Raw genomic sequence first — 26,023 nt, 5'->3', positions numbered from 1 at the left:
GGGTGCAGGAGGGGGATCAGGGCTGGGGCAGGGGTGCGAGCTCCGGGTGGGAGTTTGGGTGCAGGAGGGGGATCAGGGCTGGGGCAGGGGTGCGAGCTCCGGGTGGGAGTTTGGGTGCAGGAGGGGGATCAGGGCTGGGGCAGGGGTGCGAGCTCCGGGTGGGAGTTTGGGTGCAGGAGGGGGATCAGGGCTGGGGCAGGCGGTTGGGGTTGGGGTGCAGGCTCCAGGCAGCATTTACCTCGGAGGGGTCCCCGGAAGCAGTGACATGTTCCTCCCGCTCCTAGGCAGAGTCGCGGCCTAGGAGCTGAAGGATATGTCGCCACTTACGGGGAGCCGGGTGAGGAGCCTGCCAGCCCCGCCAATCACACTTTTAACAGCCCAGTCAGCGATGCTGACCAGAGCCGCCAGGATCCCTTTTCAACCGGGCATTCTGGTAAAAAAACAGACACCTGGCAACCCTAGGCCCTGCCTAGAGCCAGGTTGGGGAGAGCCACGCAGGGAGCTGTGGTGAGCCTGGGTCCCTCCCCCTGTGCTATGGTGGGAGGCCTGGGGGGCAGAGACATGGGCACGGGGCTGCTTTCGGCCCCACCCCACCCAGGTTGGGATGGGGAGGGACAGGTTCTGCTTCTGGCTTGGCCGGGGGTGGAGTCTCCAGGGGACGAGGGGGGGCAGGGCGGGCCCTTGGGGGGGAGAGGCCTCGGGGGGGCAGGGGCCCCCGGCCTTTCCTGTTTTGGGAAGGCTCCAATGCCCTTGCTGATGATCCTGCCCTGCCTAGGGTATACGGTGCCATATCCCTCCCCCCAGCGTCAGTGCAGGATGTTCTCTCCATGCAGCCCATCCTCATCTGATCTGCACTGGGATCCAGTGAGTCACCTCCTCCCAGGAAGACACGCAGCGCTGGACTGGGCTGAGCTGGGATACTTGGTTCAGCAGATCTGGCGGGTGCTGATGTTTGTGCGACTGCCCAATTCCCTGCCAATTTGCTTTTCAAATTCTCTAGTACAGAGCTGGGGCTGCAGCTTCCTCTGCTCAGTCACCTGGTCCTGCTCCCTCCATGCCGGACAACTCTATCTGCTGGGGCCTCTCCTTGCCCTTCCCCATTTCACTGCTTTGTGTCTTAAGACATCATCATAAAGACAAGGCCGAGAGCAGGTGAGTCACCTCCTCCCAGGTAGACATGCAGGGCTGGGCTGAGCTGGGGCTGGGGCTGGAGGGGGAATAGCATGCTCACCTCACCTTGGGCCTAATCCTGCCAGGTGCTGAGCACCCTCAGCTGCACTGATGTTCTGCACCTGGAAGGATCACTTTTGTAAGACCTGGGAAACAAACCAGTGTCTGGTACCCAGAGCATGGCAGTCTAATGACCTGAGCCAGCTGCCTTGGTTTCAGAGGGGGCAGGAACAGAAAGGGTTAGGAGACTGGAACACATGACTTATGAGGAGAGGCTGAGAGAACTGGGATTGTTTAGTCTGTGGAAGAGAAGAGGGAGGGGGAATTTGATAGCTGCTTTCAACTACCTGAAAGGGGGTTCCAAAGAGGATAGCTCTAGACTGTTCTCAGTGGTAGCAGATGACAGAACAAGGTATAATGGTCTCAAGTTGTAGTGGGGGAGGTTTAGGTTGGATATTAGGAAAAACTTTTTCAGTAGGAGGATGGTGGAACACTGGAATGCGTTACCTAGGGAGGTGGTGGAATCTCCTTCCTTTGAAGTTTTTAAGGTCAGGCTTGACAAGGCCCTGGCTGGGATGATTTAGTTGGGGATTGGTCCTGCTTTGAGCAGGGGGTTGGACTAGATGACCTCCTGAGGTCCCTTCCAGTCCTGATATTCTATGATTCTATGTTAGAAAACCTGCCTTAAAGTGATAAGCTCAAGGATCTCAGTCTATTAAGCTTAGTCTATTAAGAGGTGACTTGATCACAGTCAATAAGTACCTATGTGGGGAACAGCTCTTCAGTCTAGCAGACATAGGTCTAACAGGAGCCAATGGCTGGAAGTTGAAGCTAGACAAATTGGAAAATTAAGCTGTATATTTTTAACAGGGGGTAATTACCCACTGGAACAATTTACCAAGGTCAATTTACCAAAGGTGGGTTCTCCAACACTGACCGTTTATAAATCAAGACTGGATTATCTCCTAAAAAATCTTCTGTATGGATTATTTTGGGGAAGTTCTATGGCCTATGTGATGGAGGAGGTCAGACTAGATAGTCCCTTCTAGCCTTGGAATTGATGGATGAATCTAGGAGTAGTCTCCAAGCCCCCTCAGGAATGGTGGGTGAATTAGCAGCAGATAAACTAGAATCATAGGACTGGAAGGGACCTCAAGAGATCATGTAATCCAGTCTCCTACACTAAAGGCAGGACTACATAATAACTAGTCCATTCCTGACTGGTGTTTGTCTAACATATTCTTAAACACCTTGAATAACAGAGATTTTACAACCTCCCTAGACCATTTGTTCCACTGCTTAGCCACCCTGAGAAGTTAGGAAGTTTTTCCTAATGTCCAACCTAAACATCCCTTGCTCCCATTGCTTCTTGTCCTGTCCTCAGTGGATAAGGAGAACAATTTATCACTAACACCCTCTTACGTAGTTTGGCACTGCATTTCACAAAGTGGAGCAGAATGCAGGCTCTCTCATCTTTAATACAGAGGGGCAGCTCCCAGAGACTACCCTTCCCAGCAGGCACATCTGGATCCAAGCACAGCATTGCATGCTGGGGCCTCTCCTTTAGAGCTTGTCTGCGGAGGGGGATTTATTTATACTGGTATAACGTAACTCCCTGTGTGGACGCTCTTATTCCAGAATTATACCAGGGAGTTATACCAGTAAAACTACAGCTGAAATTATACTGGTATGATTGTGCTGGTAAACTTCCCCATGCTGAGCAGCCCTTCGTCATGATGAAATCCTAGGGCCTGTGTTGTGCAGGAGATCAAATCAGATGATTTAACGGTCCCCCAAACCTTAAAATCTCTGAATCTGTGAGCTATGCTTTGGGAGGCCTCTTTAGTCTATCTGCGCTACATAGAATCATAGAACTACAGGCTGAGAAGGGACTATAAGGGTCAGCTAGTCCGGGGTCCTCAACCTTCTTCTTTCTGAGCTCCCCCAAGCAGGCTATAAAAACTCCACATGGCAGCTGTGGCACACTGACTGGTTTTCTGCATATAAAATCCAGGGCAAGCGTTAAGGGGTAGCAAGCAGGCCAACTGCCCGAGGCCCCACACCACAGGGGGCCCTGCAAAGCTAAGTTGCTCAGGCACTGGCTTCAGCTCCGGGTAGCGGAACTCAGGGCCCTGGGCTTCAGCCCCATGTGGTGGTACTTTGGCTTCCTATTCTAGGACCCAGAGAGTCTAACACTGGCTCTACTTGGTGGACCCCCTGAAACCTGCTCGCAGCCCCCTAGGGACCCCGGACCCTGGTTGAGAACCACTGATCTAGTCTAACCCCCTGCCCAGATGCAGAATTTATTGTGACTAAGCCATCCAAGTCGAGGCAGATGGCTATCCGGCCTCCTTTTGAAAACTTCCAGTGAAGGAGCTTCCACAACCTCCCAAGGCATCTGTGCCATTGTCCAACTGTTCTTACAGTTAGGATATTTTCCCTGAGATTTCGTCTACATCTGCTGTGTAGTCTGAACCCAGTGCCTCTTGTCCTGCCCTCTGTGGCAAGAGAAAACAACTTTTCTCCATCTTTTTTATGGCAGCCTTTCAAGTATTTGAAGACTGCTATCATGTCCCCCCTTAATCTCCTCTTCTCCAAACTAAACCTACCCAGCTCCTTCAGCCTTTGCTCGTATGGCTTGCGTTCCATCCCTCTGTCATCTTTGTGGCTCGCATCTGGATCCTCTCCAGTTTCTCTACATCAGCGGTTCCCAAATTTGTTCTGTTGCTTGTGCAGGAAAAGCTCCTGGCGGGCCGGGCCGGTTTGTTTTGTTTCTGAGGTTTGTTGCCTTTCTGCACTTCAGTGTACCCAGCCCCGCAAGGCTTTTAGTCAGTTTCCCTCTCTGCTTCTCACCCACTACCCCAAGGCTGCAATATCTGGGCTGCAAATCCTGGCGGGATGCATTCAAATCTCTCCAAAACCGTGCTCAGGCTCAGGGAGATATGTTCTTGAGTCCATGCACTCATTTCTGCTACAGCCTCACCAACCCCAAATGTTCAGAAATCATGAGCTCAGCCTCCAAATCAGGAGATTAGCTTAAAAAAAACAACATGATTCCTAAACATAATCTAATGCAGGCTCTTTGTATTGCCTTTGCTTTCTGAGTTTTTAAGGAGCATTCTGGTCACATTTTTAAGCTTCTCTCTGCAACCATTTATTTTTCACATAATCAATAGTTTCCAGGAGCTGGGTTTGTAAGTAAAATAGCTGCTATCCACAAGCCTTGCAATGAAGTGGTGAGATTTGGCAACACTGCTAGTAACATAAGGTCTTTTAAAGCTAGGCCTGGGGCCTCCACTCTGGGCCAGTGTTGCTCGAAGGAGCTGGCTTCACGTTTGTACTTCAGGTCATTTCTCTTTAGCTTCTCCCTGCTGAAGCAAACAAGGATCAGCTCTGTTCTCTTTAGTGATCGCTGCTGCTGAGAGAATCATGACCGGCGGGGGAGGAACTCCCACTAAGAAACATCTCTCTGGCGTAAAGTGCACTTGTGCATACAGTGAATCTGAAGCATGCTTTGAAGTTACAGATTGACTCTCAACACCCACTTGCTGCCACGCACACAAACCTGGGGATCAGTAATGTCAGGCAGCCAGGATGTTTGCTTAGGCACAGAATGAATCAACTTGCCAGGAGTTCCCAGAGGAATGCACGGCTGTGAGCGAGACACTGACCTGTGGCACAGCTGAGAACAGCAGAGGCCCACAGCTGGTGCAATAATGGACTCTGAACACATTTCTGATTAAAGTTTAACTTCTCGGACTCCTGCGGCTCCAGGATTCCCTCCGCTGCCTCTGTCCTAGGAAATGAAAGAGAGGATTTATTAGGAAATGGATTGATTTAGTGTCAGGTGCTGGAAGATACACATACAAACTAAAGTCACAAGTTCATCCCTGGGGTACGACTGAATGCAGCAAAGTTACACCAGGGACGAGGTGTCTCTTCATCTAGAATCCCCAGTGCTGGTTTCAGGGGGGGTTTGACTCCAGGCAGTTACAAACAGATATTGACATTTTAAAATGAAACCCCAATATCCATGAGTCATTCAGCTTCCCACATGTCCAGTCAACAAAGAGCAAATCGGTCTGACACAGCTCCACAGAATGGAGATATACAATGAACGTGCTAAGGTGGGCCAATCAGATTTTCCCGTAAGGCCTTCTATAGACTGTGGGGTAGGGACAGCCAGCAGAGTAACATGCTGAGACTCCTGAAGGATCTGACATAGCATGGAAAGGAGACAAATCCATGTAGTAAGTGGCACACACATGGTGTTTATTGGGCTCGTAAGGAAAGGCTGAGGCCCTGAAGTTTGCTGCTAATCACCTGCCATGTTTTATTGCTCAGGCTTTAAAGCTAGGCAGAAGGCAGAAATGTGCAACAATTACTCCTGGCGGAATTCTGCGCCTCTGCGAATGTGCAGAATTTATGTCCCCCGCAGATTTCTTTGCTTCCCCGCAGAAAACTGACTTTCTGACAGCGAAACAAAGGAAAGCTACAAGAGCAGTCATGTAACCCTCCCCAGCAGTACGTTTCTGGTACCCAGGGCAGCCAGCAGAGAGGTAAGTTACTGTGAGGCAGGGGGCGGGACTGAGGAAGACACAGCTGATGGCTCCTACCCTGCACCAGGCTCAGCTGCTAGTCCTGGCTGGGCTGGAGAGGATGGGGCTTCCTCTTCCCTTACAGATCCCCCCTTCACCCAGATCCCCCACTGAGCTGCCCACACCCAGATTGCCCCACACAGAACCCTCTCAACTCACACCTGGATTCCCCCAAACGAAGCCCTTCCACACTTGGATCCTGCCTTGCTGAGCCTGCCTGCCCACACCTGGTGCACCTGGCATGGAGGGGAAGGGCCCTGGTGTATTTCTGGGGCAGGCCCAGTCCTTGCGCTGTATCAGGGTTGGGTGCAGCCTCACTGCTGAATCCGTATCCCGGGGTGCACCTGCACAGCGATCTCCTACCTCTGTGCAGCCAGTGGCCTGTGCTCCCCAGTGCCTTGCTGGAGCCTCCACATTTATTTGACAAATAAAATTTGCAGAATTTTAAAATAGTGTGCATGGAATTTTTATTTTTTTGACACAGAATGCCCTCAGGAGTAAATAATCAGGATTCCAGGTAGTGCTAAGAAGTACTATAATTAGAACTACCCTTAGGGGACACTCAAAGCACCCAATGCCCACCTAATGAAGGACAGCCCAATTTCAATCCTAGTTGTAAAATCATCGCCTTAGGCCACAATGCAATTCAGGTCAGGTTCCCTTTCTCAAGAGCAGTGAAATGCACAGAGCGATGGGTGCTTGGCACCAGGGGCAGCACTGCCAGGCTCTCACTCTGCACCTCATTTGTCTGTTTAATAAGGAGGCTGCATGAATGCAGAGCCCGCAACTAGGAAATCTGAAGACAGCTTTAAATTGTTACTCCTCCGTGCAATGCTGTACTGGGCCTGTCCACAGGGAGCTAGATAAAGCCCCAAATAATCAGGTATATCTCCCGAAAGTGAAAAAAGGTGTGCCTACGTGTGCAACACACACATGCGAGCATGTCCCGGGCATGTGTGTAAATCAGCATTACTCCTTCTAGATCCATTGGGTATGTCCTGGCCACCAGGATTTCTAGGTGCCAAATGTAAGAATTTAGGACCCCATGTCTGAGCCATAGTGCAGCATGTGAAGCAAAGCCACAGTGGGACATTTTGGGCAAGGGGCATTTTATGTGCATGCAACTTCTCAGCCCTCTGGCACTATGCCCTGACCAAAAGCAGCACCAGTCAGGAAAAGGTCAGTGTCACCGGATGCCTGGCAATGACACGCTGCTCTATGTTGAGCCGCTGTGCTCATAGAATGGAGGGGCCGTGAACTTTGGTTACTCACCTCTCGAAGATCTCCTGCTCCGCGTGCTGGGGACAAGGAGAGAGACAATCATAAAAGCTGAAATTCTCATAAGAACATCAGAACGGCCATTCTGGGTCCGACCAATGGTCCGTCTAGCCCAGTGTCCTGTCTACTGACAGTGACCAGTGCCAGGTGCTTCAGAGGGAATGAATGAAACAGGCAGTCACGGAGTGACCCATCCCCTCTTGTCTAGTCCCAGCTTTTGGCAGTCAGAAGATATGGATATCCAGAGCATGGGGTTGCATCCTTGACCATCTTTGTTAATAGCCATTGGTGGACCTACTCTCCAAGAACTTACTTAATTCTTTTTTTAACCTGGTTATAGTTTTGGCCCTCACAACATCCCCTGGCAATGAGTCCCACAGGTTAACTGTGCATTGTGTGAAGAAATGCTTCCTTATGTTTGTTTTAAACCTGCTGCCTGTTCATATCACGGGGCGACACCTGGTTCTTGTGCTATGTGAAGAGTAAATAACACTTCCCCCGTCACGATTTTATAGGCTCTGTCAGACCCCGCCTTAGTCGACTCTTATCTAAGCTGAACAACCCCAGTCTTTATTTTCTCCTTATATTTTCCTGAGGGCCTGGAATCACTTCTACGACAGCCTCACCATCCCAAGACTCAGAACTCATGAGTTCAGCCTCCAAATCAGGAGATTAGCATAGAAATCACATGATTCCTAAAAATAATCAAAAGTGTGTTCATTTTATTGCCATCTGAGCTTTTAAGGCGCATTCTGGTCCCATTTTAAAGCTTCTCTCTGCAACCGTTAAAGCTAGAACCTAATGTATTTTTAAATGAAAGCTGAGATTGTTGCAATCAATAGTCTCAGAAGTCTCCTTATCATTTTTGCTGCCCTTCTCTGTACCTTTTCCAATTCTAATCTATTTATTTTTAGATGGGGCAACCAGAATTGCACACAGCATTGAAGGTTTCTGTGTACCATGGATTTAAAAAGAAGCATTATTATATTTTCTGTCTTATTATCTATATCTTTCCTAATGGTTCCTAATATTGTTTGCTTTTTTGACTACCACTGCACATTGAGCAGATGTTTTCAAAGGACTATCCACGATGACTCTAAGATCTCTTTCTGGAGTGATAACAGCTAATTTAGATCCCATCATTTTGTATGTATAGTTGGTATTATGTTTTCCAATGTGCATTAATTTGCACTTATCAATGTTTTCTTGCCCAGTCATCCTGTTTCATGAGATCTCTGTGTAACTCTTCGCAGTCAGCTTTGGACCAAACTATCTTGAATAATTTGGTATCATCATTGATTCACCAAGGGCATGTGGATATGGGGAAAGCGGTGGATGTGATATATCTTGACTTTAGCAAAACTTTTGATACGGTCTCCCACAGTATTCTTGCCAGCAAGATAAAAAAAGTATGGATTGGATGAATGGACTATAAGGCGGTGTGATACAGCATAGCCAGAGGGCAGCAGGAGAGTGTTTTAAAAAAAAAAAAAAAGGCAGAAAAGAATTTTGTGTAACACTTACAAGAAATCACCAAAAAGGATCAAGCAAAACTATGCAACAAAACAAAAGCAAACACAAGGTATAACACAGCAGCCTTCAGGAGGGAGAAGTGTTCAGGCTAGCCTGGGCCCAGAGCGGGGGGGCTTCCTCGACACTCGTGGTCTTCCACCCTCCTGAGTTACCTGGTGGCCTAGAGCTGGGGGGGCTTCCTCAACACTCATGGTCTTCCACGCCCTCGAGTTACCTAGTGCCACGCCCAGTGTCACCGATTATTCCTCTCCTGAGAGTGCCCGACAAGATGGGCACGGCTGCGGGGTGGGCGGTTTGGGGGTGGGAGGGACGTACACCCACGTGTGAGAGGACCCCTCCTAGGTGACAGTGATGATGGTATCCACAGCGGCAACGGCTGGGGCTGGGCTCTCGCTCTTCCCCTCAATCAAAGGGTCAGACGGAGGGAACCTGATGGGGTCACCGAGCAGAGAACCTCGGACAGCGCCCACCGCTCCTCAAAGGCGTCAAGGGAGTCGGTGGACGCCGCCCAGAGGAACTCCGCCCGGATACGTGAATGTACTGAGGATTGGAAAACGGCCCTACAGTCGCAGGACGCTTCATTAGCCAACCTCCCTTCTCTGGTTTTATAAATGGCTGTTTTAGCTAGGGCTAGGAGGAGGTTAACCAGGAGATCCCGTGACTTTGTGGGGCCACAGATGGGGAGTGTGTAGATAAAAAGATGAGGGGAAAAGTGTAGCTAAAAGCGTAATAAAATATTCGTGAGGAGCCGGAAAAGGGGCTGCAGCCTGGCACACTCTAAATATACGTGCGCCAGGGTTTCCCTCACATTGCAAAAAGGGCAAGTATCCGGGATGGGGGTGAACCGTGTCAAAAATACACCCATGCTCACAGCTCCGTGAAGGAACCGCCAACTAATGTCCCCGATGGGCCTCAGGACCAAGGTGGAATACAGGCTGGCCCACCGGGGTTGCTCACCCTCCAAAGGTGGCAGGAGGTCCCGCCGCTTTGTATCGGGGTGGGACACCAGGGTGTGGGCGTGAAGGGTGTGAAGCGTGAGTGTATATAGATGTTTCCTTGGTGCGGTTTGGAAGCTGACCAGCTGCAGTTTGTGCAGCCGGCTCGCAGTGAAAGGGTGAGGGGTTTATTGGGATCTACGGGGTAGGGGCCCAATTGAAAGGTCCGGTGGGCCTGGGGTAGAGGGCGGGCGGGGTGCGCCCTCGCACAGGGCTCGGTTGAGATAAGCTCGAGCAGTGGGCGTCAAGGCGGCCTTCACCTCCTGAAGTATGCGCCGGGGGGTACGAGGTCTGGAGAGCCCCATGCGCCCAGCGAGCGTCAGGGGATCCAGCCAGTCTCCCCAGTCGTAGTCCAGGAGGTCTCCGACTCTCGTGACTTCCGCCAGGACCAAACTCTGGCACACCGAGCGGGACTCCGCCACCTGCACACGGAGCTGGGGGTTGTGTAGCAGGGGCTCCGCGAGGAGATCTGCTCCCACGGTGGCCGCCACGGACCTGGTCATTGAAAACAGTTTCCAGGTCCGGAGGAGGTCCTGGTACAAGACCAGCAGCCTGGAGAGGTCTCGCGGAAGACCTCTCGGACAGAGATAAAAGAGCTGCCGGTCGTATCAGAGCCCTTGGAAGCGGCTCAGGAAGGCATGCACCAGTATGCTCGACGTCGAACTACCTGCACTATAGAGGAGCCTCTGCAGGGCCTGGAGGCGGAAGACACGGACCTGAGTGTTCAGACACTTCAGGCCCTGCCCTCCTTCCTTCAGGGGTAAATGAAGAACCCCAACAGGGGCCCAGTGCATTCCTGATCAAAAGAACTCTAGAATTGATATCCGGAGGTCGGTCAGGAAACCCGGGGCCGGGAACAGAGCGTGGACAGGACTAGTTGGTTAAGCACCAGTGCTCTCCCTCGGAGAGAGAGATTTCGGAATAGCCTCGTCCATTTCCGGAGCCACTCTATCACCCTGCCTTCTAAATTTTGCCAGGTCTCCGGCGGGGAAGGGTGCGTGGCAGAAAGGTAAACGCCTAGGTAGAGCAGTGGACCCGCGCTCCACCGGATGGTCTGAAGCGCGGGTGGGAGGGAGCTCACCTGCCGCCAGTCCCCCACTGCCAAGCCAGAGCTCTTGACCCAGTTGACTCAGGCGGAGGAGGCTGCCGAATAGATGTCCTGGCAAGCCTCCACCCGCACCAAGTCCCCCGGGTCCTGGAGCACGTCATCGGCGTACGCCAACAGGACCAGCCGCAGCTCCGGCTCCCGCAGCACCAAACTTGTCAACCTCCTGCGGAGGAGACAGAGGAAGGGCTCGATCGCCAGAGCGTACAGCTGGCCCGAGAGGGGGCACCCCTGCTGTACTCCTCGCCCGAAGCTGACCAGTTCGGTCAGGGTCCAGTTGAGCCTAACCAGACACTCTGCAGAAGCATACAGCACCTGGAAAAAACTCACAAACTGAGGTCCGAATCCAAGTGCCTGCAGAGTGCCCAGGAGGTACCCATGGTCCACTCTATCGAACGTCTTCTCCTGATCGAGAGACAGGAGGGCGAACGACAGACCGTCTCTACGCCTGAGTTCCAAAAGGTCTCGGACTAGAAATAGGTTGTCAAAAATGCTGCAACCCGGGACAGTATAGGTCTGGTCTGGGTGGATCACATCCGCCAGCACGGACCCTAGCCGCAGCGAGATTGCTTTCCCTACAATTTTGTAGTCCGTGCTAAGGAGCGAGACGGGACGCCAGTTTCGTAAGTCGCGGAGGTCCCCCTTCTTCAGCAACAAGGCGAGAACCGCTCACCTGCACGAAAGAGGGAGGACCCTGCCCTGCAAAGACTCAGCCCAGACAGTGGCTAGGTCTGGGCCAAGGATGTCCCATAACACGCGGTAGAGCTCCACGGTCAGCCCGTCCGTGCCTGGAGATTTATTGGTGGGCATGCGACGGAGGGCTTCTGAGAACTCGGCCAGGGTGAGAGGCAGCTCTAGTCGGTCTCGGTCGCCCACGCTGACCATGGGGAGTTCCTCCCAGAGCACCCTGCAAGCGCCCGGATTGGTTGGATCTGGGGAGAAAAGGCTTGTGTAGAAGTCACGGGCCCTCTCACACATGTCCACCGGATCCATGAGGGGGGTGCCGTCTTCTGCTAGAAGGCAGGTGACGTGTTTCTTGGCCCCCCTGGTTTTCTCCAGGGCATAGAAGAAACGGGAGCCGCGATCCATCTCCTGAAGGAGGCGGATGCGGGATCAAACAAAGGCACCTCGGGCCCGATGGTCCTCGAGGGCCCGGAGCTCCTCCGCTTCTCCCGGCACGCTCCGCAGAGGAACGGGTCCTCGGGGCTGGCAGCCAGATGCCTCTCCATCTCTAAGACCTTCCATTCCAACTGCTCTATCGCTGCATTTCTCCGTCGGCTGGTGCCCCGGTTGTAGTCATGGCAGAAGAGCTTGGCGCGCACCTTCCCTAGATCCCACCATCGCCGCGCCGAGGGAAAGGCACGCCGCTGCTCTCACCAGGCCAGCCAGAACTCCTGGAAGGATGTCACGAAGCCCTCATCCTCCAACAGGCTGTTGTTAAAGTGCCAATAGGCTGGCCCCGGCCTCTCTGCACGGAGAGAGGCTGTTATGGTGGCTAGATGATGGTCGGAAAATGGGGCCGGCCGAATGTTGGAGGAGTGGGCCTGTGAAAGATGGAAACGGGATAAATAAATACGGTCCAACCGAGAGTGGTGTGACTGATGGGCCTCCACCCGGACAAAGATGAACGTGGAAGTGTCATCTGGGTGATGGTCACGCCAGACGTCTACTAGGGAGTGATGTTCGACTATTTCTCGGAGAATGTTCGCAGCAGCCGGGCTCAGCTTGGCCCCTGAGCAGTCCTGTTCCTCGAGGGTGGTGTTAAAGTCCCCTCCCAGGACTAAGCACTTGTGAGAATCTAGGGTGCCAAGGAAGTCGGACACCCGCCGATAGAATTGCGGCTGCTTCGGGCTCGTTGTCGGGGCATAGATATTAACGAGGTTGACCACGAGCCCCTCCATACGGACTCGGAGATGCAGCAGGTGGCCCGGCATGGTCTCAGTGACCCCTAGCACCTCGGGCCGTAGGTTGGGGGAGAACAGGGTCGCCACTCCAGCTTGTCAAATCGTGAAGTGGCTGAAGTAGACCCCGTCCCCCCACTCCAGCCGCCAGCTGTCCTCGGCGGTCGGATCCGTATGGGTCTCCTGCAGGAAAACCACATAGTACCCCCCTTCCCGAAGGTAAGAGAGCACCTGGGACCTGCGGAGAGCCATCCTACAGCCCCGGTGTTCAAAGTTGCTATAATGAGGGGCGTCATTCGGAGGGCTGGGGCGTGGGGGTTCCTTGTTGGCGGGGGTGTTCGCGGCCCCCGGCGGGTTGCGCAACAATCCGAGACCCATCCCGTTAGTGAGTAAATCGTCACGGAAGCTGCGGGCCCGACTGTAGGCCGCGGCACCGTGCCTTCCTTTCCCTCTACCCTCCTTTATAAGGGCCCTTGTGGCGGAGGAGTTGATCCCCCCATCGCTAGAGAGCCAGCTGTACCCTGTTGCGGGAGCCACGGACATAGGCCCTGGGGGCCGGGGGAGGGACGCTCGCAGAGCTGGTGGAGGGAACAGCGGGGAGGGACGCCATGGTCGATGACGAGGCCACAGCGGTGGGGGCAGCCTCTGCCATGGAGGGCTTGGTGGTTGTGGCGGGGTCCTTCCCCTTCTTCGCACCCTGGCCTTTCCAGCTAACCGGGGGGGCTTTCCTAGAATCTGGGGGGGCGGTGGGCGTAGCAGCGGCAATAGTTGCCCCAGTGCCTCCGCTGCCGATGCCCCAGCGGGGGCGGTGGCAGGTGTTTTGGCAGCAGTGGTGGGGGGGAGGCTTGGGGGTTGGGCAGGGGGTAGGTGGGGGAGGGGAAGCTGAGGTAGTTAGAGGGACCTCACCCCTCTCATTCCCCGCCATCGTGAGCAGGGAGAGACGGGGAGACACCAGAAGGAGGAGGGGGGAGGGTGAAGCAGATTAACCACTTTTCCCTGTTGGGCTGCAGGCTGGGGGGGGCGCCAAATGGGTTGGACTGGACAGGGGAAGGAAACAGGAGTTGGGGTCAGGTAGTAGGGGCAAACTGTGGGGTGGGCCGTCTGGGGGTGGGGGGGGGAACATGGACCCACGCATGTTTATCCAAAGAGTCTCGTTTGGTCGGCTGTTGTGTCTGGTCCGGATGATGGAATTCAAAGCAAGCAGTTGAGTCTAGAGGCAGATGGCAGGTTGCCAGCAGGGACGGATGGCGGGGGGGGGCCATGACAGTTGTAGTAGTGTTGGGGGGGGGCACCGATGGATCGGGGGGCAGCTCCATGCCACACCCCCTGTGCCCCTACAAAATGCAGTTAAGACACAGTCAAACTCCCCCCACACGAGAGTACAGTTCAAAAGTTACTCAGTCTTACGGCCCCCTCCACAATGATTTGTAGCTTCCCTGGGCGATGTCTCTGTCAGCTGTCTTCTCTCCCGGTCTTTGTGGAGCATTCCAAAAATGCCAAGCAAAGATAAGAAGACGAGTAATCGCAGGTCCACAAATGAACAGCAAAATGGTTGGGTCTGGGGGCGTCCACTCCCTTCCTCCGGGGAGCGGGTCGGCAGTCTTTCCCCCCCTCCTCCGGGGGTTGCAGCTGAAGCAATAGCAGCGTCCGAGGGCAGGCGTGGGGGGCTGGCAGGCAAGCTGGCAGCCGACCAGCACTCGAACGGCAGCAAAGAAAAAAAAACAGCAAAAAAAAAAAAACCCGAAGAAAAAGCGTCTGTCCCGGTCGCGGGGGGGTGGAACTAAAGCAGGGGCAAAAAGCAAGGAAAGCCCAGGCCAGAGGGCAGCAGGTGAGTGTTAGAAGGGTGCCTTCTTCCCTGTAGAGGGAAGGAAGTTTGCTATAAATTAACTTTAGATAAGCTATTACCAGCAGGACAGTGGGGTGGGAGGAGGTTTTGTTTCATATTCTCTGTGTATATATAAAGTCTGCTGCAGTTTCCACGATATGCATCCGATGAAGTGAGCTGTAGCTCACGAAAGCTCATGCTCAAATAAATTGGTTAGTCTCTAAGGTGCCACAAGTACTCCTTTTCTTTTTATAAATTAATTAAAGCACCTGAAGCCAATTAAAGTACCTGAAGCCAGTCACCTGATAAAACCCCCCTGCTTCAATCAGACAGGGGAAGGAGTTGAAGCAGAGCGGATTGGTGCCAGAGCAGAGAGCGGTCTGGAGAAGTTGAAGCAGAGCGGATTGGTGCCGGAGCAGAGAGCGGTCTGGAGGAGTTGAAGCAGAGCGGATTGGTGCCGGAGCAGAGAGCGGTCTGGAGGAGTTGAAGCAGAGCGGATTGGTGCCGGAGCAGAGAGCGGTCTGGAGGAGTTGAAGCAGAGCGGATTGGTGCCGGAGCAGAGAGCGGTTTGGAGGAGTTGAAGCAGAGCGGATTGGTGCCGGAGCAGAGAGCGGTCTGGAGGAGTTGAAGCAGAGCGGATTGGTGCCGGAGCAGAGAGCGGTTTGGAGGAGTTGAAGCAGAGTGGACTGGTGCTGGAGCAGAGAGCGGTTTGGAGGAGTTGAAGCAGAGTGGACTGGTGCTGGAGCACAGAGCGGTTTGGAGGGAAGCAGAGGAGAGTTTGGAGAAGTGCTGCGGTGGGCTAAGAAGACCAAGACCCTAGGTAAAGGGCAGGGGTGAAAGGGGGCCGGTACCGCGTACCGGTAAGAACCCGCCCCAGCCCATACCCAGCCCACAGTAAAGTGTTGCCGCGGCAGCGCTTTCACCTCCCTGCTCCTTTCGCCTCCCCCGTCAGCGGCCCTGCTGGTAGGGTCTGTCCCGGCAGGGCTGCCGACGCGGGAGGCGAAAGGGGCAGGGACAGGAAAGCGAAGCCGCGGCACCGCTTTAAGGATGGTCCTTTGCCGCCACTGCACTTTAATGTTGCTGCACCTCCCGTCGGCAGGGCCGAGGCAAAGGACCCTGCAGCGCTTTAACGTTCCTGCTCCTTTGGGCCCCCCCGGCCGCCGACGGGTGGGGGCGGGGCAAAGAGAACAGCTGCTCTGGGGCCGGCGATTTAAAAGGGCCCGGGGCTCCGTACCGGTAAGTGGCCTCAGTTACTTTCACCCCTGGTAAAGGGACACCTGGTTTGTGCAGAGGGAGGGCAGGAAGCCCCACAAGCTGAAGGGCAGGAGAGGGAAGTAGCCCAGGGGAAGGAACCGCTAGTTCTAGTGGTTTACCGCTATCCCTAGGGCCCCTGGGCTGGGACCCGGAGTAGAGGGCGGGCCCGGGTCCCTCCCTCTCCACTCCCGTCCTCTAGGACACTAGTGGGGCAGTTAATACCTCAGTTCAGGGGCGGGAAATGGTGCCCTGAACCCACCTCCCCCGCCAAGAAAAGAGAGCATGAGACCCGTCATAGTAGTGCCAGCAATTTGCCACAGTGGATAGAAAGCTGGCTAGGTTGTCGGGTTCAACGGGTAGTGATCAATGTCTAGTTGGCAGCCGGTTGGCAGGGATCAGTCCTGGGGCCAGTTTTGTTCAACATCTTTATCAGTGATCTGGATGATGGGATTAATTGCACCCTCAGCAAGTTCACACATGACACTAAGCTGGGGGGAGAGGCAGATACACTGGAGGGTGGGGATAGGGTCCAGAGTGACCTAGACAAATTGGAGGATTGGGCCAAAAGAAATCTGATGAAGTTCAACAAGGACAAGTGCAGAGCCCTGCATTTAGGAAGGAAGAATCCCATGCACTGCTACAGGCTGGGGACCGACTGCCTAAGCAGCAGTTCTGCAGAAAAGGACCTGGGGATTACAGTTGATAAGGAGCTGGTTATGAGTCAGCAGTGTACCCTCATTGCCAAGAAGGCCAACGGCATATTGGGCTGTATTAGGAGGAGCATTACCAGCAGATCGAGGGACGTGATTATTCCCCTCTATTCGGCACTGGTGAGGCCACACCTGGAGTACTGCATCCAGTTTTGGTCCCCCCACTACAGAAGATATGTGGACAAATTGGAGAGAGTCCAGCGGAGGGCAACAAAAATGATTAGGGGGCTTGGGCACATGACTTGCAAGGAGAGGCTGAGGGAACTGGGGTTATTTGGTCTGCAGAAGAGAAGAGTGAGGGGGGATTTGATAGCAGCCTTCAACGACCTGAAGAGGGGTTCCAAAGAGGATGGAGCTCGGCTGTTCTCAGTGGTAGCAGATGACAGAATAAGGAGTAATGTTCTCAAGTTGTAGTGGGGGAGGTCTAGGTTGGATATTAGGAAACACTATTTCACTAGGAGGGTGGTGAAACACTGGAATGGGTTATCTAGGGAGGTGGTGGAATCTCCTTCCTTAGAGGTTTTTAAGGCCCGGCTTGACAAAGCCTTGGCTGGGATGATTCAGTTGGTGTTGGTCCTACTTTGAGCAGGGGATTGGACTAGATGATCTCCTGAGGTCCCTTCCGACCCTGATATTCTATTATTCTATTATCTGCAAACTGCCACCTCACTGTTCCCTTTTTCCAGATTATTTAAGAATATATTGAACAGCACTGGTGCCAGTACAGATCCCGGGGGGACACCACTATTTGCCACTTTCCATTGTGAAAACTGACCATTTATTCCTACCCTTCATTCCCTATCTTTCAATGAATTAATGATCCATCAGAAAACCTTCCCTCTTATCACATGACTGGTTACTTTGTTTAAGAGTCTTTGGTGATGGACTTTGTCCAAGACTTTCTGAATCTCCAAGCACACTATATCCACTGGATCACCCTTGTCCACATGCTTATTGACAACCTCAAAGATTTCTAATAGATTAGCGAGGCATGATTTCCCTTTACAAAAGCTGAATTAACTCTTTCCTAACATATCAAGTTCATTGCTATGTCTGAGAATTCTGTTTTCTATTAGTTTCAACCAATTTGCCTAGTACTGAAGCTAGGCTTACAGTGTCTCTTCTGGAGCCTTTTTTTAAAAAAATTGGCATTACATTACCTATCCTCTATTTGGCATGGAGGCTGATTTCAGCAGTAGGTCATGTACCACAATTAGCAGTTCTGTAATTTCATATTTGAGTTCTCTCAGAACTCTTGGGTGAATACCATCTGGTCCTGATGCCTTATTACTGTTTAATTTATCAATTTGTTCCAAAACCTCCTCTAATGATACCTCAATCTGGGACAGTTCCTCAGATTTGTCACCTAAAAAGAATGGCTGAGGTGTGGGAATCTCCCTCACATCCTCTAAAATGAAGACCAATGAAAAAAATTTATTTAGCTTGAGTGTTCCTTTAGCACCTCAATCGTCCAAAGACTTCACTGACTATTTAAGAATGTCTACACTGGCACTTCGTCAGCAAAACTTTTGTTGTTCAGGGGTGTTAAAAACCACACCCCCAAATGACAAAAGTTTTACCGACAAAAAGCACCGGTGTGAACAGCGCTTTGTCAGCAGGAGCACTCTCCTGCCGACGAAGCCGCGGCCGCTCGTGGGGGGTGGAAGTTTTTTGTCAGCAGCAGAGCTCTCTCTTGCCGACAAACAGCAACTACACTGCGCATCTTTTAGCGGCACGGCGGTAGCGAAACTGAGTCATGTAGCCATAGCCTTTGACAGGCTGCCTGTTTCTGATGTACTTTTAAAAAAATGCTGTCAGTCTTTTGCTAGTTGCTCTTCAAATTCTTTTTTGGCCTGCCTAATTATACTTCTACCCTTGACTTGCCAGAGTTCATGCTTCTTTCTATTTTCCCCCCTAGGATTTGACTTCCAATTTTTAAATGTTGCCTTTTTGCCTCTAACCCCCTCTTACTCCGCAGTTTAATCATGGTAGCATTTTTTTGGTCTTATTGTTTTGTTTTGATTTGGGGTACATATTTAGTTTGAGCCTCTATGATGGTATTTTTAAATAGTTTCCGTGCAGGTTGCAGGCATTTCACTCTTGTGACTGTTCCTTCTCATTTCCATTTGACTAGCCTCATTTTTGTGTAATTCCCCTTCTTTGATGTTAAATGCACCTGTGGTGGGTTTCTTTGGTATCTCCCCCCTGCATGGATGTTAAATTTAATTACATTATGGTCGTTGTTACTGAATGGGTCAGCACCTCTGGGACCAGATCCTGCGCCCCACTCAGGACTAAATCAAGACTTGCCTCTTCCCTTGTGGGTTCCAGGACTAGCTGCTCCAAGCAGCTGTCATTGATGGTGTCTGGAAACTTTCTCTCTGCATCCCGTCCTGAGGTGACATGTCCCCAGTCAATATGGGGACAGTTGAAATCTCCCATATTATTGCGTTTTCTAGTTTTGTAGCCTCTCTAATCTCATGGAGCATTTCACAATCACCACCACCATCCTGGTCAGGCAGTCGGTACTATATTCCTGCAGCTATATACTCTTATTATTCAAGCATGCAATTTGTGTGCATAGCGATTCTATGGTAGTTTGATTCATTTAGAGTTGTACTATATTTGGCTCTATGCTTTCCCATAGAGTGTCGATTCCCGCACCAGCGTGACTTACCCTGTCATTCCCATATATTTTGTACCCTGGTATTACCGGGTGCCATTGATTATCCTTGTTCTCACACAATAAAATCCCTCCCTGGGGACTTACGCAAAGGTCTCAGTGGGTTTGGGTGTCTCCCCAAGTCCTCCATCCCCCTTGCTGAGCCCCGGCACGGACAGTGTCACAGTGAAGAGCAAACCCCTCACCCTCCCTGGAAATGGCTAAAACTGCCTCCTGGGGATTGAGTTTGTGCCGCTGGCGATGCCCGAAGCAAGTGTATTGAACAAGTTCATGCAGCAGGAAAATCCGCCTGACACAGGTAGCCAAGGATCCTCTCTCTTTTCCCCCTCGCCCCCCCCCCCATCCCCCATCCCCTGTCCCCGGTAACTCTGTCGCTACCATTCACTGCAAGGCCCAAGACCCACCCTGGCGCTTGTTCTAACAGCTGCTCTATGGCCTGTTATCTAACATGCCTCCCACAATGGTGTCCAAGGCCCCTCAGTGCAGACTCCTTGAAGTCAGGCCATCTGCAGCAGGAGTCATCCAGCTCCCCAGCCCCACATCCATCCCAGAAGGCTTTGCTGCAGCACTTCAGAGGTGTCCCCTCTCTCCTGCTGGCCTGGGTTGCAGGAAGCACAACTGTCTTTCCTGGGCCCTGCGGGAGAGCAGCCCCATCCCCCACCCCGTGCTGCCGCAGAGGCAGGGAGTTGCTCCACTGCCCATCTCCCTGTTCCCGGCTCAGGCTGGGGTGGGGCACGTCCTCCAGTGCCTCTTGGGCTCCATTTCCTACAGTGCCATCAGGGCTCTGCGTGCTCAGACCAAGTGCAGGCCCAGCACGATGGTGTTCTCTCCCCCACCTTTCACACGGAAAGACCATCCTGTGCTCGCTCAAAGGCAGCCCGAGCAGTCGTGATAAGAGGAGAGTCTGACGCCATTAACAGGAAATCCATTTCTGTGGGGCAGATGGACCAGCCCAGCCATTTGCACAGGCCGGGAGCTCCAGAACACGGGGTGCCTTTTGCACAACCTCAATGTATCCATTTTTTTTTAACTAAGAAAACTATTGTTTAACATATTGGCAACTACACAGCAGTGACACCTCGGTGCATTTCAACCCACAGGAAGTGCAGCACTTTAGCACACTCACTACAGCCCCCCCTCAGCTGTCTGGCTCATGGCGTTTCAGATGCTTGCTACAATTGTACTATGCCCCCACAGGCTGTCCCAGGTCCCCGTCTCCTAGGGGAAAGGCCTATCACCTGGGGGTGATGACGGCTCCAGAGAGTTACTGTTTCCAAACCAGACGTCATCCTGTTATCAGCCAAACCTCTCATTTGTATCAGCTTTCTCATTATGGAGCCTGCACCAATTAGCCAAAGTAAATTCAGCAGATTTCTTTGCACAGTGTGTGGTCAGTGTGCTCCTGAGCAGATCACTGCAAGCACCTTCCTCTGACACATCAAGTGTCGGCTCCTGCCAGAGACCAACCTCTGACCCAGGCTGGAAACATTTACAAGCCTCACACCGCCCTCACCCACCACCACCGCTACGCGGCAAAGAGCCAGACAGACCTTTTCACTACCGTCTTGCTGGCTGGTATTTAACAGATCTCGTGCTCCAGCCTCCCGTCTCTCTGGTGGGACAAGTCTGACTGGCCAATACCAGAAGGTGGAATAAGAGATTCACTATTATTCCCATCCCCACTGGTTCACTTCACGAGCCAACCAGCATTGTTCGAATCCCTAGAAAGTTCTATCCCCAGAGCAAAGCTTCTGCCGCTCACTTAAAGTTAAACGAACCTAAGCAATGGCTTAAGGTCGGGGAGATAGGATAACTGCCTGCTAACATCTGACTGGAGAGGAACTCTTAAGGTGATCCAAGGGTGATTTAATAAATAATGGGAAGGAACCAGCCAAATGAACATGCAGACTGAGTAGGAGAAGTTCCCTCACACCGAGGTTTGTTAGATGGCAGGAGATCTCTCCAGGGAAAGGCAGGGGCCCCAAAGACCGAGCCCTGCTCTGCACGACAAAATCACTTCAGTATAAACACGTCGCTCGGGGGCGGGGGGGTTGGATGATCCACACTCCTAAGCGAAACAGTTATACCAGCTTAAGTGCCAGTGTACACAGCGCTATGGCGGAGGGCGAGCTCCTCCCAGCGAATTAGCTCCTGCCGCTCACGGAGGCCCATTAACTGAGTCGACAGGAGACGCTCTCTCCTGTCTTCATCAAAGTGCTACAGCGGTGCAGCTGAGCCAGCGCAGTGTTTTAAGTGGAGACCTGCCTGGAGCTGTTTAAAATCAACAAAGAACTAGAAAAATCCATGAAAAATCATGTACCGGCCTTCGCCCTCTCTGACCCTTGAGTCCAATCCTCAGATACTGAGGCCCTGCTTGGGCCCTTGTGGTCCCATCTGCTTGCAAGGGAGAAGAGGCAAGGAGGAAGTAATGCAGCAGTTAGTGCTGCTCTAGCCCAGCATTCAAAGGGCGGTGCGTCCCCGAGCTTGGAAGACAATTCTGATAGTCTCCCATCACCCGCAGTAAAGGGGAGACCAGCAGGAACATTTCAGAAGCTCCCTCACCTGTTCCTAGCTCTTACGGGGCAGCCACATTTCTCTGGTGATTCCAGCCAGGTGACTCCCTAGGTAGGCACAGCTGCTTCCCAGGAATGCAAACCCGAGTCTCTCTTGAACTCTGGCCTCCTTGTTGTCAGTGCAACAAGCTGCCAAATTGCTGCGCTCAAGAGTCATCAGCTACAGTGAGAGAAGCCTGGCTGCAAGCTAGACTGGCTCCTCCGTACAGGACTGTGGTACTTACCACCAGGCCGTGGTCATCCAAGTTGGTGATCATGTCCACTAGGTAGGTGCGGAGGGTAGCCAGTTTCTGCAGAGAGTCGCTCCAATGAGCTCGCTGGGTCAGGATGCTCTGATGAGTCCTCTCCTCCTCCGCATGCACCTTCTCCAGCAGCCGCTGCTCTTCGTTCTCACACACATTTCTCACAAAGATCAGCCTCTGGATCACCACTTCCCGGGCCCAGCTGGCCGCACTCTGCCACAACAAGGACAGGGAGGGAGAGGTGTCAGGAGAAAAGGAGGAAAGCTACCACCAGAGCTGGCTTTCTATGCGCCCTAACACTGAGTTAATCCACCTGAAATCACTGAGATTAAAGTGGTGTCAACCAGTGTGAGATCGGAACCAGGCCACTCTACCTACCAGTGATGGTGTTTCTAAGGCACTAGCTGGTATCGCCATGGCTACTAAGTGCTAACTTGACACTCAGCAAGGCCCAAAATTTCAGCTTTATTTACACCATGTAATATTAGGGAAATGATCTCATGCTGATTAGCCAAAGGTCCAGCCTGCAACCCCTGGTGCAGGATAGCAGCTCTGGTTCCCTGCAGCAGGCCCACTGGGCTCAACTCAAATTAGGAAGGACTTTCAGGATTAGGCCTGACAGCTGCTGTCCCGCCCACCACTCCTATTCACTCAACAGCGGGTCTGCTCGGACTAAAGTATGTCTGTGCAGCCTTTGCAGCCCAGCCATTGCAGGAGGCCAGGGGACCCTGGAAGTGAACTGACTAGAGACAAAACTGAAACTGACTAGCCTTTTATTGAAGCACAGGCACCAGCAGGGAACTGGGAGAAGTTAGGGTCACTGAAGTGTTCAAAGCCATGATTGCTAACACAGGCCTGGTCTACTCTAGAAAATTAGGTCGACATAACTACATCACTCAGAGATATGGAAAACCCACAATCCCAAGTGGCATGGTTAAGCCCACCTAGTCCCTGTGTAGACAGTGCGAGGTCGACGGAAGAATTCTTGGGGAGCTGGATAACCTAGGCTGATGGGAGAAGCATAGGTAATAACATCTACACTGTAGCGTTACAAGCATAGACGTACCCACAGAGCATTTACACAGAAATAGCTGGCTGGATTCTCAGTTCTACTACGGCCACTTTCCCCTGCTCTCGCCGTGTAAACGGGCTTTAAAGTCAGTGTAGGATGAAACAGATGCTGCCAGCGGTGCCCCAGCGTAAGGGCGAAATCGGCCTAGTATCGTTAGCCTGACGCGGCCGCTTTCAAGGAAAGCGCTGCCTGAGGGAGGCGTGGGAAGCTGCACCAGCTGAACTGCGAGATGAGCAAATTCAAGAGCAAACTCCAGGGTTTGACTCCTGAGCCCACCCCCAGAACCCAGGCCAAGGTCATCTACAGGAGGGTGGGGCAGCAGAGAGGGTGTTCACACCACTCTGGAAGCAATGCAATGGGTAGTGCATGAACTCAGCTGCCTGCCTCACGGGGTTAATACTACGCAAACCTGTCTGCTCAATATGGGGGGTGGTCGGAGAGGGAGACAGGCCAAAACCAAATCAGTGACCAAAGCGTAAAGCCATCTCAGCAACCCTGGGCAGCCAGCAGGAACATTGCTGAGTGGGGGTATGTTCACCTGTGAGATGCAGGCTACATAGCAAGCTCAGGTCCACATTACCATACCATGGAAAGAAAAGCGAATTACCAGAGCACTTTGGTTCTTCCCTGGCAGCACCTCGGCCATGTATTTGGTGATCGCAGCACTCTGCAGCTGGAGCTTCTCACACTGATCCACAATTTTATTCTGAAATACAGAATGAGAGCTATGGATTCACAGCCACTCGGAGCATCCTCTGCCCATCGGGCACTGTGAGCTCTCAGCTTTCAGAAGTGGTGTAGTCATACAGCATCCCTTCACTAGAGCACAGGCTGCATGAGGTCCCCGGGAGCGTCCGGCTCTCAGCCCCATTGCAATCAGCTGCAAACACACTCCAGCTTTACATGAAGAAATAAATCCCAGATTTGTAATAAAACCCAATCCTTGCCTGAAAAAGTCACAGATGGGCCTAAAATAGCCCTAAAAGTTAGCGGGTTTTAATCATATGACAATCCACCTTGGTAAGACCTGTCCTGGACTCCCGATCACCAGTGATAGTATCTCTGTGAGAGAAAGAGGTGGAGGGAAGGGAGAAACTGTTACATGCAGATCACCTAGGCCAGATTCTCTGTCATGTTCTGGTTCCTTTACATCACTCTGGTATTGTGAGGAGACAGAACTTCAGTGGAAATGGCCTGTGACTATCCCTGGCATAAGGGCTTTCTCCACACAGCAGAGTTGCATGAGGGAAGAGTGCAGGCATGGCCAGCTCCTGCTGTTCTCAACTGGGATGACTCTGGGGGGATGTTACAGCCAAATATAAACTGGAGTAGTCCTGGGGCTGCTTTAATTTATGCCATGAATGAGCAGTCCAAACTATGGAGTGTAAAGCAGCCTTTGCCCTCTCCTGCAACAAGCACAATTTAGCCAGAACAGGCTCTGAGCCATAGTTTTGCCTTTGAAAACTGTCATTTCTCTTGGCAATAGGACAATTCCTATGTGATTGCTGAGAACTAAACCTGTCATTTGGGTTTAAATCTAAAAACCAAAGCCAACAGACAAGAACAAGGAGGTGTAATTTTGATCTAGCCTTACTGAAATAGCCTTTCAGTAAGGGTACCACAGAGAGTGCCCAGCCCTCCCTCTGAATCATGGCCCAGATCCCTGCACACCTGCTTGTTCCTCACTGCCAATGGGTGATATGAACCGGTCAGCCCTAGGGTGGCTCACAAGCTGTCCTATTACTATTACTCACCGGTGAAGAGGAGTGATTGGTCACCTAAGTCACATTGTATTGTTTCTGCTCTCTGATTGGATGGCTGAAACTTTTTTAAACAGGAGATTGTGGCGTGGGGCGCTTCCTAGGAAAAGTTTCTAGAGGAAGAATGGTTGGTGCTGGCTGCTGTCAGGCTTCACAATTCCAGCCCCCGCCTCGAATGAGGTGAAGGTAACTCCGGTGTGTGAGATCCCTGGCCTGAGTGCCCAGCAGCTGCTCAGCAAGTGAGCTGGAGGTGCTGGGCCGGCCGGCTTGTCTCTGCGCGCTGGCTGGGCTCAGGTTGGGGGGCGCGATCCATGCACAGAGCTGTCCCCCTTCCCCGTGCTGATCTCCTCGGCAGGGGGCTCACAGGGACCCAGGCTGCTCTGAGCCCTCCCATCCCAGAGCCAAAGGGCGATCCGGCGTCTCCGTGCAGCCTGGGCGCTCCCTGGGGGCCTGTCTCCCAGCACATCTCTGCGCAGCGCCTGGCACACCCGGCCCTGCCCTCACCTGGGGTCTCCGCGCTACAGTCACACGCAGCCGGAGCCCCGAGGGACGTCACCCGCCAAGGCTGCCGCGGGGCTGGGGAGCGGCGCCACCGCCGGACTCTCCCCGTCAGCCGCCCGGGGAGCCGCCCTGCCCTGGGCTCCGGCTGCTCCGCACGGCGCGTCCGGGCTGCTGCAGGGGAGGCGCCCGGAGGGGCTCCGGGCCAGCGGGCGACGCTGGGCGTGGGGCGCCCCCGGGCAGCCGGCGGCCCGGCCCCGCGGCGAGCAGCCCCGGCCCCGCGCTTACCCGCAGGCCCGCAGCCTTCTCCTCCAGCGCCGACACGCGGGGCCCGGCGCACTGGGCGCAGACCCGCCGGCGGTGAGCGGCGCAGAACCAGCCCAGCTCCCGCCTGGGCTCCGGGCAGCTGCCCGCGGCCGGCCCCGCCTGGCTCCGCCTGCCCGGCTCCGCGCCCGCGGGCGGCGGTAGCCCCGTCCCCTCCTGCGCCATCAGCCCGCGCTGGCTGCACGCCGGAGCCGGAGCCGGAGCCGCTCCCGGGCGGACGCGGGGCCCCTGGGAGCCGGCGGCACCTGTCTCAGGTGCGGGGAAGCGACGGGCGGGCGGGGCTGCAGGGCGAAGTGACGCGAAGTGACGGCGGCCCCGCCCTGCGCGCACGGCCCCCCCCCAGCCAGACACACCCACCCCCCAGCCCTGCTTCCTCTCTGACCCCCCTAGTGCTGCACACCCAGCCCCCCCCGCCAGACACACCCGCCCCCCCAGCCCTGCTTCCTCTCTGACCCCCCTAGTGCTGCACGCCCAGCCCCCCCCGCCAGACACACCCACCCCC

At 53.4% G+C, this 26,023-nt stretch overlaps 1 protein-coding gene across 1 annotated transcript in view; it reads right to left on the bottom strand.

Annotated features, from left to right (window-relative positions):
* Positions 1–25,776, bottom strand: part of BSPRY (B-box and SPRY domain containing) — a 31,709-nt gene extending 5,933 nt beyond the window's left edge. The window contains exons 1-5 of the mRNA XM_073313807.1: positions 25,486–25,776; positions 23,547–23,645; positions 21,850–22,080; positions 7,041–7,066; positions 4,842–4,966 (exon numbers count right to left, since the gene is read on the bottom strand). Coding sequence (XP_073169908.1) covers positions 4,842–4,966; positions 7,041–7,066; positions 21,850–22,080; positions 23,547–23,645; positions 25,486–25,686 — 682 coding nt within the window. The 5' untranslated portion in view covers positions 25,687–25,776. The remainder of the gene's footprint in view (positions 1–4,841; positions 4,967–7,040; positions 7,067–21,849; positions 22,081–23,546; positions 23,646–25,485) is intronic.
* Between the last annotated feature and the right edge of the window lie 247 nt (positions 25,777–26,023).

Source organism: Lepidochelys kempii, chromosome 16 (genome assembly GCF_965140265.1).
Source record: "Lepidochelys kempii isolate rLepKem1 chromosome 16, rLepKem1.hap2, whole genome shotgun sequence".
Lineage (NCBI taxonomy): Eukaryota > Metazoa > Chordata > Testudines > Cheloniidae > Lepidochelys > Lepidochelys kempii.
The sequence above is the reverse complement of the archived record's forward strand: the minus strand, read 5'-3'. Positions and strand labels throughout refer to the sequence as shown.